The following is a 14,810-nucleotide window of genomic DNA, read 5'->3' on the forward strand; positions in this document are numbered from 1 at the left end:
GCAGCGCAAGGTTTTTTTTTTTAAAACAGAAGATAGACACAAAATGCTGGAGAAACACAGCGGGACAGGCAACATATCTGGAGTGTTTAAGAAAGAACTGCAGAAGCTGGTAAAATCGAAGGTAGGCACAAAATGCTGGAGAAATTCAGCGGGACAGGCAACATATCTGGAGTGTTTAAGAAAGGACTGCAGACGCTGGTAAAATCAAAGGTAGACACAAAATGCTGGAGAAACTCGGCGGGTGAGGCAGCATCTCTGGAGAGAAGGAATTGGCCACGCTTCGGGTCGAGACCCTTCTTCAGATTGATGTCAGGGGAGGGGATAGGGCAAAGAAAGACAGTGGGACTAGTGTTTTCTCTAACGCCAGGTAGCCCTTGCTCTCTCTCTTCATTCCACCCCCCTCCCCCTTCTCAGTTGTCCCACTGTCTACTCAGCATATCTGGAGAATGAATGAGCGATGTTTCAGGTCGAGACCCTTCTTCAGACTGAGTTTGGTGAGTGCCTGGAATGCGCTACTGGGGGTGGTGATGGAAGGAGCTATGATAGTGGCATTTATCATTTTTACTGAAGCAAATTAACCTACAAACCTGCACGTCTTTTATGCGTGGGAGAAAACCAGAGCGCCCGGGGACAACCCACGCGGTCACGGGGAGAAGGTACAGACAACAACCCGTAGTCAGCATGGAACGCGGGTGGGTGTCTGGCGCTGCAAGGCAGCAACTCTACTGCTGCGCCACCGTGCCGCCCCAGTAATGTTTAAAGAAGCTGGGACAAAGGGGCAGCATGGTGGTGCAGAGTTACTGTCTTACAGAGTCAGAGGCCAGAGTTCGATCCCGACCACGGGTGCTGCATGTAAAGAGGTTGTACGTTCTCCCCGTGACCTGCGTGGGTTTTCTCCGAGATCTTCGGTTTCCTCCCACACTCCAAAGACGTACAGGCTTGTATGTTCATTGGCTTGGTGTAAATTTAAAAACTGTCCCTAGTGTGTGCGGGGTAGTGTTAGCGTGCGGGGATCACTGGTCGATGCGGACTCGGTGGGCCGAAGGGCCCGTTTCCACGCTATATCTCTAAACTGAACATTAGGCGATTAACTTTCCAATCTAGCACTGATCGGGGATGGGCCCCAAATGGGACTGGAGAGAAAAATAACATGCGAGAGAGCCACGAGACACAGTGGATCATTGCAATAGCCCTGGAGACGTGTTCCTGAAACAAGGCGGCATTTGTAAAAACAAAATAGACCAAGGAAACATTTGCCAGATATATATTTTGGCTTTTATTTTGCCTCTTTCATCGCCTGCCAAGTGGTTGACTCATTACTAGCATATGACTCTGATGTGGATGATCATTTGGAACTGCAATGACTGTTAACAGACTCTTCAATTGGGTCTGAACGGTCTCAGATGTGGACTGGACCATACAAGACATTCAATCTTATGTAGAAAAGCCATTGGATATCTCGCATTAGAACGGACAATAAACATATAAGATTATTAAGGGTTTGGACACGCTAGAGGCAGCAAACATGTTCCCGATGTTGGGGGAGTTCAGAACCTGGGGCCACTGTTTAAGAATAAGGGGTAAGCCATTTAGAACGGAGATGAAGAAATACTTTTTCACACAGAGAGTTGTGAGTGTGAGATTCTCTGCCTCAGAGGGTGGTGGAGGCCGATTCTCTGGTTACTTTCAAGAAGGAGCTAGATAGGGGTCTTAAAGATAGTGGAGTCAGGGGATATGGGGAGAAGGCAGGAACGGGGTACTGATTGGGGATGATCAGTCATGATCACATTGAATGGCGGTGCTGGCTCGTAGGACCGAAAGGCCTACTCCTGCACCTGATCATGGCTGATCATCTAAAATCAGTACCCCTTCCTGCTTTTTCCCCCATATCCCTTGATTCTCTTAGCACCAAGAGCTAAATCTAACTCTCTCTTGACAAAAACATCCAGTGAATTGACCTCCACTGCCTTCTGCGGCAGAGAATTCCACAGATTCACAACTCTCTTGGTGAAGCGGTTTTTCCTCATCTCAGTCCTAAATGGTCTACCCCTTATTCTTAAACTGTGACTCCTGGTTCTGGACTCCCCCAGCATCGGGAAATTTTTTTCCTGCATTTAGCCTGTCCAATCCTTTAAGAATTTTATATGTTTCTACAAGACTCTCTCTCATCCTTCTAAATTCCAGTGAATACGAGCACAGTCGACCCATTCTTTCAGGCATTAGAGTGGAGGCAGATAGAGTCGCTGCCTCACAGCGCCAGAGTCTGAGTCCACATTGACCAGCGATCCCCGCACACTAACACTACCCTACACCCACTAGGGACAATTTTACATTTACACCAAGCCAATTAACCTACAACCTGTACGTCTTTGGAGGAAACCGAAGATCTCGGAGAAGACCCCACGCAGGTCACGCTGAGAACGTACAAATTCCGTACAGACAAGCAGCCGTAAGTCGGGATCGAACCCGGGTCTCTGGCGCTGAAAGTGCGGTAAGACATTTCTAGGTCACATTTGTTGTTAATACAATCCTGATCCCTATGTTATCAAGATCCCTGTTATGTTGGTTATTACCTTTTTGTTTTCGAAAAATTAATAGATTTTAAAAGAAAAGAATGACAGCAACTCTACCGCTGTGCCACTGGGCCGCGAGTGGAAACGGGCCCTTCGTCCCAACTAGCACCCGTAGTCAGGATCGAACCCGGGTCTCCGGCGCTGTTAGGCAGTAGCTCTACCGCTGCGCCACCCTTATTGACCGGGATAGTTGCTGATCATGGAGCCAAAGCACAGCCGCTGGCGTGGACCAGACAGGCCGAACGTGCCTTACCGTATGGTATTTCGAGAAGCTCCTGCTCTTTGCGGTATCCCTCGAGGGCGGCGGCCCACCGCGTTACTTGCTCCGAGGTCTCGTCCGGTATCAGCTGCTTCGAGCCATCTAACGTTATGACTTGCGTCTCCTCCACCAGCTGGGCCCCGTGGTGCGTGGCGTCCGGGTCGATGACCACCTCCACCGTCTCCACCGGCTTCACTATCTCCAGGATGTTGAGCTTTGGCTCCACTCCTGCTAAAAGTAACAACGCTTAAACCAAAGAACAGGGCACGCTCTTCCCTGCCAACAAGGCAGCCACTTGGACAATAGACAATAAGCAATAGGTGCAGGAGTAGGCCATTCGGCCCTTCGAGCCAGCACCGCCATTCAATGTGATCATGGCTGATCATCCCCTGATCAACTTACTGCCATACTATAGAAACAAAGAACTGCAGACGCCGGTTTACACCAAAGATAGACACAAAGTGCTGGAGTAACTCAGCGAGTCAGGCAACACCTCTGGAGAAAATGGATAGGCGAGGTGAGATTTTCAGGTTGGGAACATAGAAACATAGAAAATAGGTGCAGGAGGAGGCCACTCGGCCCTTCGAGCCAGCACCGCCATTCATTGTGATCATGGCTGATCGTCCCCAATCAATAACCCGTGCCTGCCTTCTCACCATATCCCTTGATTCCACTAGCCCCTAGAGCTCTATCTAACTCTCTCTTAAATCCATCCAGTGATTTGGCCTCCACTGCCCTCTGTGGCAACGAAATACAATCTCAATCTGAAGAAGGGTCCCGGCCCGAAACGTCACCTATTCATTTTCTCCAGAGATGCTGCGTGACCCGCTGAGTTACTCCAGCATTTAGCGGCTATGTTTGGTATAAACCAGCATCTGCGCTTCATTTTTATTACCCGATTGAAGCCAAGCTGGCCAATTCTTACCCAGGTACGGCATGCGAGAGTAAAGATGGGGAAAGAAAATCATGGCCTGCAGGGAAGCAAGGGGAACGCCGGAACGCTGCCACATCTGCATCCGAGCAGCTGTTTTCTATTCGATTCCACCTCCTTCCCTCCCACTCCAGTTCCCATTGCAGCTGCTTGCGGCCAGGCTGACAAAGTTTGAGTAAGGGCTTGTGAATCAGTTCCTGTATCCCGCTCACAATCTCGACTCTGCTCTTCGTGGCACCACCATTTCACTTCCTGAAACCGGAGGGCCACAATGGCAGGCAGCATTCCTGGTCGGGTTCCAACGACCGACTGCGCTTCCTGCTCAGGAAGACGTGCCCGTACTTGAAACCCGAGCCGCAGCATGCAATCTAGAACAAGCTTACCTTGTCTGGAAATGACTTCCACGCTGAGCTGAACAGTGCCATCTGTTTTCACCCCTTGGTCGAATAAACTGCGATTTGGATCCAACTGTGGCAAGGCAGACAAAACGAGACAAGGTTCCAAGTCAAACTTATCGACTATGACGTGCAAGAAGGAACTGCAGACGCTGGTTTAAGCCGACTATGATTCTGCTTATAATCGTTGATAATAAACAAAAAGCAAAAAAAAACAAAAAGCACACATTGTGTAGGAAGGAACTGTAGATGCTGGTTTACACCGAAGGTAGACACAGAAAGCTAGAGTAGCTCAGCGGGTCAGACAGCATCTCTGGAGAAAAGAAATTGGTGACGTTTCAGGCTGAGATCCTTGTTCAGACCTTCCTCCTCCTCAGAGTCTGAAGAAGGGTCTCCAACATCTCTTGTGAAAAGGAATAGGTGACGTTTCGGCTCGAGGCCCTTCTTCAGACTCTGAAGGAAAAAAAGTCCGAAGGGTCTCAACCTGAAACATCACCTATTCCTTTTCTCCAGAGAAACAATATCTGGCCCGCTGTGTTACTCCAGCTTTTTTGTGTCTATCTTCACACAAAAAACCACATCAATCTTCAGAGTGCAAACAAACCTATTTCCCCAAAAGGTTCCCACTGGTGTTAAGGGATTAAGTTTATTTAATTCCGTTTTCAGAAATAAAGCAGGTCACCGTTATCTTTGCTGTGGAGCCATTCCAGCAATAATCAGATAATCTGAACAAAGGAGTCGTATTTTCAGGCTTGCTAAAAGAATTAGTAGTGCAAATCCACAGCGTTGCGGGATCTACCTTGCCCTTTGTGCTGGCCGACGGATAAAACCAACTGCACTAATGAGTCCGACAGATCCTCTCCCAATTCATTTTAATCCTATGTCCGAGAGACTTAATCAATTTGACTTTTATAAAAGCTCAGAGTTTCTGCCTCTCCAATAAAATGGCGGCAGTAGGTGGCACAGCGGTAGAGTTGCTGCCTTACAGTGCCAGAGGCCCTTCAGACTACCGTGTCCACGCCGACCAGCGATCCCCGCACGCTAACACCATCCTACACACACCAAGGACAATTTTTTAAAACATTTTATACCAAGCCAATCAACCTACAAACCTGTACGTCTTTGGAGTGTGGGAGCAAACCGAAGATCTCGGAGAAAACCAACTCGGTAAACCTAACTCCGTACAGACAGCACCCGTAGTCAGGATCGAACTCAGGTATTTATTTAGCCAGAGATTGGTGAATCTATGGAATTTGTGGCCACAGATGGTTGTGGAGGTCAAGACATTGGAGGTTTTTACAGTAGAGATTGATAGGTTCTTGATCAGTGAGGCGGCAAAGGTTGTGGGGAGAAGGCAGGAGAATGGGATTGAGAGGGATACATAGACAATAGGTGCAGGAGTAGGCCATTCGGCCCTTCGAGCCAGCACCGCTATTCAAGGTGATCATGGTTGATCATCCACAATCAGTAACCCGTTCCTGCCTTCTCTCCATATCCCCCTCATGCCATGAATGAATTGCGGAGTAGATTCAATGGGCTAAATGGCCTATTTCTGCTCCTGTTTTACGGTCTGTGCCCTTTAGTTCTTGGTTCCCCAACCCAAGGGAGAAGACTGTGTGCATCCACCTAAAGAATGCCCCTCATGATCTTGCACACCTCCACAGGGCCATCTGTAGTGGTCGCACATAATTATGCATGTTGTCAAATGAGCGTTATTAAGTGTAAGAAGGAACTGCAGATGCTGTTTTAAACCTAAGATAGGCACAAAAAGGCCGGAGTAACTCAGGGGGACAGGCAGCATCTCTGGAGAGAAGGAATGGGTGACGTGAAGTGATGTCTTGGCTCATATCCAGTGAAGTCCATCTATCACTGGCAGAGTTAAGGCAGCAACCTTGCCCAGCAGCCTTCAACACCAACGTGAAATTAGTTCCCTAAACACAAAGGTTTGGGAAAAGAAATTGCAGGAGTAGGCCATTCGGCCCTTCGAGCCAGCACTGCCATTCAATATGATCATGGCTGATCATCCTAAATCAGGATCACGTCCCTGCTTTCTCCCCATATCCCTTGATTCCATTAGCCCTAAGAAGCTCTATCTAACTCTCTCTCGAAAACATCCAGTGAATTGGCCTCCACTGCCGTCCGTGGCAGACAATTGCACAGATTCACAACTCTCTGGGTGAAAACATTTCCCCTCATCTCAGTCCTAAATGGCCTACCCCTTATTGCTAAGGGGTTTTAAATCTCTGGCTTTTAAAGAGGTAATGCTGACGGAAGGAAAAGGAGCCAGCATAAGGATAAGGAGCTGGGTATTTGGATTTCAGGGATGGAAGATAAACAACATACTCATAGATTAATACAGTGTGGAAACAGGCCCTCCGGCCCAACTCGCCCACACCAGCCAACAATGTCCCAGCTACACTAGTCCCACTTGCCTGAGCTTGGTCCATAACCCACCAAACCTGTCCTATCCATGTACCTGTCCAACTGTTTCTTAAACAATGGGATAGTCCCAGCCTCTGGCAGCTTGTTCCATACACCCACCACCCTCTGTATGAAAAGGTTACCCCTCGGATTCCTATCAAATCTTTTCCCCTTCACTTTGAACCAATGGCCTCTGGTCCTCGATTCCCCTACTCTGGGTAACAGACTCTGTGCATCTACCCAATCTATTCCTCTCATGATTTTGTAAATTCCACTCAAGATTTTGTAAAAATCATAACAGTTTCCTATACCAGTTCCATCTCTAATTCTAACATTCAACATTTATTTAAAATAATATGTTTTCAAGTCTCCAAGTTGCATGTATTTAGTGGACAAGGAAGTTAGCTAGTGGTGCTAACCTTCTGGATATAACACCTTGAATCAAGTTTGGAGGGATATGGGGCAAACGCAGGCAAATGGGACCAGCTTAGATGGGGCATCTTGGTCAGTATGGTCGTGTTGGGGCAAAGGGCTTGTTTCCTTGCCCTTTGCCTATGACCACAAGACTCATCCAATGGACCTCAACTGGAACCTGCTTTGAATGAATCACAATAGACAATAGGTGCAGGAGTAGGCCATTCGGCCCTGCGAGCCAGCACCGCCATTCACTGTGATCATGGCTGATCATTCACAATCAGTATCCCGTTCCTGCCTTCTCCCCATATCCCTTGACTCCACTATCTTTAAGAGCTCTATTTAACTTTCTTGAAAGCATCCAGAGAATTGGCCTCCACTGCCTTCTGAGGCAAAGAATTCCACAGATTCACAACTCTCTGGGTGAAAAGGTTTTTCCTCATCTCCGTTCTAAATGGCTTACCCCTTATTCGTAAATTGTGGACCCCTGGTTCTGGACCCCCCCCAACATCGGGAACATGTTTCCTGCCTCTGGTGTCCAAACCCTAAATAATCTTCAATAATGTTTCAATAAGATTCCCTCTCATCCTTCTAAATTCCAGTGTATACAAGCCAAGCACCCAAAACGCAGCAACTTTAGCCGTGAGCTCAGTGGTTAAGTTTGTAATCAGTCTGGTCAAAGTATACATGTTAGAAATTGTGGCAGTTCTTCGAGTAATTTCATGACAGATCTAATTCTTTACCAAGATATCTTGAAGACAAATTTCATGTGCTTCCAAGGAACACTGAAGACGTGGTTCTAACAGCTTCTTGAGATTACCAACTGGTTCATTGATGTCGATGGATTGGCTCACAAACTCTGCTGTTGTGATCGTTGTCTGCTCGGCAATGCTGGAGAAGAGATGAAACGGAAATAAATTAAAGTCGTTATCTCAGTTAAAAAATGACAAAACTGCAACTCAACTTTAGCCAGAGGGTGGTGAATCTGTGGAATTCATTGCCACAGAGGGCTGTGGAGGCCTCTCCAAGCCTATGGATATTTAATCAAGGTAGAAATTGATAGTAAGGGTGTCAAGGGTTATGGAGGAGAAGGCAGAAGAATGGGATCGAGAGGGAAAGATAGATCAGCCACGATTGAATGGCAGAGTAGACTTGATGGGCCGAATGGTCCAATTCTCTTCTTACAACTTATGAACAGGATGAGCTGTTTGTAAATACAAGGAACTGCAGATGCTGGTTTACAAAAAAAAAGACAAAAACGGCTGGAGTAACTCAGCGGTTCAGCCTGAAGAAGGATCCCGACCCAAAAAACGTCACCCACCCATGTTCTCCAGGGATGCTGCCTGACCCACTGAGTTACTCCAGCACTTTGTCACCTCCTTGTTTAGCAGAGGTTGAGTAGGCCGGGACTCTATTCCTTGGAGTGCAGGAGGATGAGGGGTGACCTTATAGAGGTGTATAAAACCACGAGCGGAATAGATCGGGTAGATGCACAGTCTCTTGCCCAGAGTAGGTGAATCGAGAACCAGAGGACACAGGTTTCAGGTGAAAAGAAATAATAGGAATCTGAGGGGGTAACTTTTTCACACAAAGGTTGGGGGATGTATGGAACAAGCTGACAGAGGAGGTAGTCAAGGCAGGGACTATCCCAACATTTAAGAAACAATTAGCTGGGTATCTGGATCGGATAGGTTTGGAGGGATATTGACCAAATGCGGGCAGGTGGGATTGGTCTAGCTGGGACATGCTGGCCAGTGTGGGAAAATGGGGCTGAAGGGCCTGTTTCCACAATGTATCACTCTATGACTCTATCTCTGTGGGAAAGTTATAGGAGACGTTTCAGGTCGAGACCCTTCTTCAGAGTGAGAGTCTTCATCAGTGATTCAATCTTCCAGCAGTCTGAAGAAGGGTCTCAACACAAACTGTCACCTATTCCAGAGATGCTGTTTGACCCGCGGAGTTACTCTAGCACTTTTGATGTAAACCAACATCTGCAGTTCTTTCCTACACATTAAAGCAGCGCAAATGGACGTGGCCAGGTTAAACTTTGTGATTCTGACCAACAAACACACTGCTGTGTTGTTAAAAATCAGGCTGGACAGCAAAATAAAACACTATTCAGCCCACTGCACCGTATCCAGTTGTTCAATGTACTGGACTTCAATCGCCTTGGATTAGGTCCCAAAACTTTGGGTCGAAAATGTCAAGTGACTTTTTTTTTTTAAAGCTCCATTGAAATGTGTTATTTACCTCACTTGCTTTAATCTGTGACCAGAACTGTGGAGGGCGGCACTAGAGCTTTATCTGGTTGAGTTGCTGGCTCACAGTTGCAGAGACTTAGGTTTGATCCTGACCTTGGGTGCTTAGTTTAGTTTTAGAGACAGGCCCTTCGGCCCACCGGGACCGCGCTGACCAGCGATCCCCGCACATTAACTGGGGACAATATATTTTTTTAAATGTATTTTTAAAACATATGAGAGGGGATCTTATCAAAACTCCGTACAGACAGCACCCGTAGTCGGGATCGAACCTGAGTGTCTGGCTCTGTGAGGCAGTAGCTCTACTGCGCCAATCAGTCTGAAGAAGGGTCCGACCCAAAACGTCACCTACCGCAGATGCTGCCTGACCCGCTGAGTTCCTCCAGCACTTCGCGTTCCCCCTTTAATTACGTGTGCTTGCTCTGCAAGCACTCAGTGTTAACACCAGTCTTTGAAAAATGCCCATTTGCCAATAGTAAATTACCTTTCTTGAGGCAGTGGAGAAGCTAAGAGATTCGTCACCCCAGCCTTATTTAACAAAAATCACCAAATGAAAGAACACAGTTGAGTGAATACCGGGCGAGGTGGGGGTTCTAAGCGAAGCTTGCCCGCCTACCTTTCCTCCGTGCAATGCCGCTTGTCCTCGGCATCTATTTCTATTTCTATTTCTGCGGATCGCTTCGTCATGGCTGTGGGATTTGGAACTCACAATCTGCAGGTAAAGAAGAGGACAAAACGGCAGCGATCAGACAAAATATAAACACACGCAACAAAATAGAGGTCCCGCGGCAATAGAGGTGACATTCGCCGTAGCAGCTTGCTCCACGGCTCCTCCGAGCGGTCTCCAGTCCTTCGTCCGAGCTTCGTGCCTTTTGTACAGCGAGGACGTGCAAGCATTAGGCTGGAAAAGGGCCCCTTGAGTGTGCATCGTTCACCTGGATAACCGGCGAATGTCACACGCGCAAGCAGACACACGCGCTCGCGCAGGCACACGTGCGCGTGGTGACGCACAAACCTGATTGTTCTACCCTCACCCAAAGCACACTCCGGCACAAAACTATCTTGTTTTCCTTCCCTTCCAGTAAAGGGGGCGCAGAGGCCAAGGTTCACTATAGTTGCCTCCCCCCCCCCCTCCCCAAACCCTGACCAACCACAGAGTGACTGGGGAAGTTTTCTGGCTTTAGGGAGAGGATCAGAGATGGTCAGGTCGGGGGGAGTTCCCCCCGCCACGGGTACCATGTAATCCCGTGCTACCTGCTCCATGGTCGGATAGTCGGCGACTAAACCGTCTTCCCTACCCGGTTTGCCAGGTGAGGAGGGGGCTGTAGACCCCCAGCAGGACCAAGAATAAGGCCTGTCAAAGGGCGGATGAGCTTCTAGCAAGCCGACGGCCATCCACACTTCACAGCATTGTAAGGAATGATGATAAAGCACACACACACCAAAACCCTAGACTTCCAGCGGCGGAAGTCCGCAGGAACTGGAGGACGGAGATGTGTGGTGCGTCTGTCACCGTTCCCGTTGGAAACCAGCACCACTGCGCCGCTAAAGTTTTCAACGATGATGAATGAATGAAATGAGAGGATCGCACTGGGGGCCGCAGCTTATTCAAAGGGGAGGGGTGAAGGGAAAACATGCAGCTCGGAGCCATTTTCATACCACAGTATTCATTACATCGCTGCAAACTTTAACCGTCGCTGCAAACTTCAACAGAGCTACTTTTTCCTTTCCCTTAGTGCCCTGGATTCTGACATTTCAAAGTGGATCACATGGTGTTCCGGTGGCCATCATTTCCTGATCGACCCCAGGAAAACACAAGAGCAACAGCATCTCTTTTGTGTGTGCCAAAGTCACATCGTCAGGCAGCTGCTGTTTTTCTCACCAAAATCTTTTTAAAAAAAAATTAAATCAGCAGCAACTGACTTGTCACATGGGAGTTATATAAAGTCGCTTGCGAGTCTACCAACACTCCACTGGCTAAGGGTGCTAATTACTGCAGCTCCCAGGGGTCCACGGAGATGCACCTCAGCCTGTGATCAGTTAATCATCCGTAATAATCAGCAACTGCGGCACTTCAATCAGCTTCAATACCTTTGAATCGGGGAGGGAGCGAGAATGTGACTCGATCACTGTTTGGTTCGCAGGTTTTAAGCCATTTGCAAGAAAAATTAAAAAACTACCAACTCATTATCGAGGTGATCTTACAGAGGTGTATAAAATCATGAGAGGAGCAGATCGGGTGATGCACAGAGTCTCTTGCCCAGAGTAGGTGAATCGAGGAGCAGAGGACATAGGTTTAAGGTGAAGGGGGAAAGATTGAATAGGAAACTGAGGGGTATCTTTTTTTCCCCACACAAAGGGTGGTGGGTGTATAGGAACAAGTTGCCAGAGGAGGTAGTTGAGGCAGGGACTAACGCAACGTTTAAGAAACATTTACACAGGTACATGGATACGATAGGTTTGGAGGGATATGGGCCAAATGCAGGTAGGTGGGACGGGTGCAGATGGGACATGCTGGTCGGTGTGGGCAAGTTGGGCCGAAGGGCCTGTTCCATGCTGCATGACTCTATGACGCTAGTTGGCAAATTTCTCATTACAAAAAGGTAAAAGCTTATAGTAAATCAACCCTGTTGGGTTCATCTGCACGAAAAAAGCATCTAAAACTCCCAGACTAACAGCCATCTTCTTAAAGAATTGTTCACGAGTATTTGCAACACCGTCACTGTCAATTCAGTTCCCCTGAAAGCATTAAATCAGCGTGGCAATAGACAATAGGTGCAGGAGTAGGCCATGCGGCCCTTCGAGCCAGCACCGCCATTCAATGTGATCATGGCCGATCATCCCCAATCAGTACCCCGTTCCTGCCTTATCCCCATATCTTTAAGAGCCCTATCTAGCTCTCTCTTGAAAGTATCCAGAGAACCGGCCACCACCGCCCTCTGAGGCAGAGAATTCCACAGACTCACCACTGTGAGAAATAGTGTTTCCTCACCTCCGTTCTAAATGGCTTACCCCTTATTTTTCAACTGTGGCCCCTGGTTCTGGACTCCCCCAACATCGGGAGTTTAACTGTAATCACGAACATTGCAGGCTGGTGGCTGGCTCGCTGATCGCGTCTACATTCTCAGGAGAATCTCGCATTCTCTCTCTCTCTCTCCCCCCCCCCCCACCCCTCTCAACCCCCCCACCCCCTGCCGGCAGCCAGTTTACTGGTGTCAGCTTAGAATTGACCTGATGCACCGTATTCAGCTTCACTTTGCGATATGAAGGGAAGGCTTGGTTGATCTCGGTATTTGGCTTGCTAATCAAGTAATGAACATGATGTTGTGCCTCACATAAATAAAGGCTGAACCCACAGTTAAGCTAAAGGGCCTGTCCCACTTTCCTAAGTTATTCACGAATTCTCCTGAGTTATTCACGGATTCTCACGCGTTTTCAAACTTGCAGAATGTTCGTAACGAGTCCGTAGGTACTCGGGGCTATTTTATTTTCTCGTAGACATTTTTTATCCCGACCTACCTGATGCCCCGAGTACCTACGGCTGGCATAACGAGCCACGACGATATATCCACTGACTCGTTACGAACATTCTGCGAGTTTGAAAACTCGGGACAATTCGTGAATAACACAGGAGAATTCATGAATAACTTGGGAAAGTGGGACAGGCCCTTTTTAGGACTTGATATTACAATCCCTACTATAATTGGCACCTTCTTAATATCTTGAGTGGGGGTAGGGGTAAAGACTTAATTGGGGTCATCAGGTAGGCACCAGAAAAATAGAAGGGATAGAAAGGAGAGAATTTTTTTTAATCAAAATGTTGTATCTTCAGTATTTTGCTGAACACAGGCTCCTGCTTCTTAAACACAAGAAAAATACAGGTGGTGACATGCCACTCATAACAAGAGGATTTCAGTATAGGAGTAGAGAGGTTCTTCTGCAGTCGTATAGGGCTCTGGTAAGCTCACATCTGGAGTATTGCGTACAATTTTGGTCTCCTAATGTGAGGAAGGACATCCTTGTGATTGAGGCAGTGCAGCTTAGGTTCACGAGATTGATCCCTGGGATGGCGGGCCTGTCATACGAGGAAAGATTGAAAAGACTAGGCTTGTATTCACTGGAGTTTAGAATGATGAGGGGGGATCTTATAGAAACATTTATAATTATAAAAGGACTGGGCAAGCTAGATGCAGGAAAAATGTTCCCAATGTTGGGCCACAATTTGAGAATAAAGGGGAGGCCATTTAAGACTGAGGTGAGAAAAAACTTTTTCACCCAGAGAGTTGTGAATTTGTGGAATTCCCTGCCACAGAGGGCAGTGGAGGCCAAATCACTGGATGGATTTAAGAGAGAGTTAGATAGAACTCTAGGGCTGGTGGAATCGAGAGATATGGGGAGAAGGCAGGCACAGGTTATTGATTGGGGACGATCAGCCAGGATCGCAATGAATGGCGGTGCTGGCTCGAAGGGCCGAAAGGCCTCCTCCTGCACCTATTTTCTATGTTTCTATCTAACATTTTCATGATTAACTGCAAAGGCTAGAATCTTTTCACAGATCACCAACACTGTTCCTTTTACACCAAACCTATATATTAACCTCTCATTAATTACAGAATTATTGACCGATTATCAATTTGATTTTTTTCCCTCTCCTTCAGCACAAACAGTACTGAAGGTTCATTGCTCAGCAGAAATGGCTAACCCAGTGTGGAAAATTGGTGACGCATCATTCAGCTGCAGGGAGCAGCAAGTCATCAGTTCAATCTTTAAGCTACACCAGGCTACCGGATCCTAACTAACATGATGGCAGAGGCTACATAGTCATGCTGCAGAGCTAGGCTGACGGAGGGAGGTGGGATGCATGAAGGATGCGGCATAGAAATCATTCCTTGATCAGTCCAGTCTTTCTGTTGACTTGCCCGCAAGCAACAAAAGCTTTCCACTGTACCTCGGTACACGTGGCAATAAACTGAACTGAACAAAATGTTTCCGCTGTCATAAGGGATAGGAGTAGAGTTAGGCCATTCGGCCCATCGAGTCGACTCTGCCATTCAAATCATGATCTGTCTCTCCCTCCGAACCCCATTCTCCTGCCATCTCCCCGTAACCTCTGACACCTGTACTAATCAAGAATCTATCTATCTCTCTCTGCCTTGAAAACGTCCATAGACTTGGCCTCCACAGCCCTCTGTGGCAAAGAATTCCACAGATTCACAGCCCTCTGACAAAATACATTTCTCCTCAGTGTACCTCAATAATATGTGTCCGTAACAAACCTACCTATTGTCCAGGTTTCCACATGTGATCACTACTCTGTGACCGCTCCAAAGACAAAGTGGGTGCAGAGATAAAAAACAGAAAACCCTGGAAACTCAGCAGGCAAGGTTGTCAACGTGAAGAGAGCGAAACAAGGTTACATTTTCAGAACACTAAAAGGCCTGTCCCACTTACGCGATTTTTTTTTACAGGCGGGTGACGCCTGTATGGTCGTGAGTAGTCGCCCAAAGTGTCGTAGCTTTTTCTGGTCGCCGCTGGATTTTCAACATTTAGAAACTTTTC

The 14,810-nt window shown here is 47.5% G+C and overlaps 1 protein-coding gene across 4 annotated transcripts in view; it reads right to left on the bottom strand.

Moving 5' to 3' along the window:
• The window catches only part of gabpa (GA binding protein transcription factor subunit alpha), a 48,197-nt gene that overhangs the window by 16,409 nt on the left and 16,978 nt on the right, over positions 1 to 14,810 (bottom strand). For 3 of the 4 annotated variants that reach the window (XM_033032396.1, XM_033032394.1, XM_033032395.1), the window contains 4 exons: positions 9,868 to 9,963; positions 7,737 to 7,884; positions 4,147 to 4,231; positions 2,827 to 3,063 (listed from right to left, as the gene is read on the bottom strand). In XM_033032396.1, the coding sequence (XP_032888287.1) occupies positions 2,827 to 3,063; positions 4,147 to 4,231; positions 7,737 to 7,884; positions 9,868 to 9,938 (541 nt within the window). In that variant the 5' untranslated portion in view covers positions 9,939 to 9,963. The remainder of the gene's footprint in view (positions 1 to 2,826; positions 3,064 to 4,146; positions 4,232 to 7,736; positions 7,885 to 9,867; positions 9,964 to 14,810) is intronic. The other variant, XM_033032398.1, reaches the window with a different exon arrangement.

This window comes from Amblyraja radiata, chromosome 14 (genome assembly GCF_010909765.2).
Source record: "Amblyraja radiata isolate CabotCenter1 chromosome 14, sAmbRad1.1.pri, whole genome shotgun sequence".
NCBI classification, from domain to species: domain Eukaryota; kingdom Metazoa; phylum Chordata; class Chondrichthyes; order Rajiformes; family Rajidae; genus Amblyraja; species Amblyraja radiata.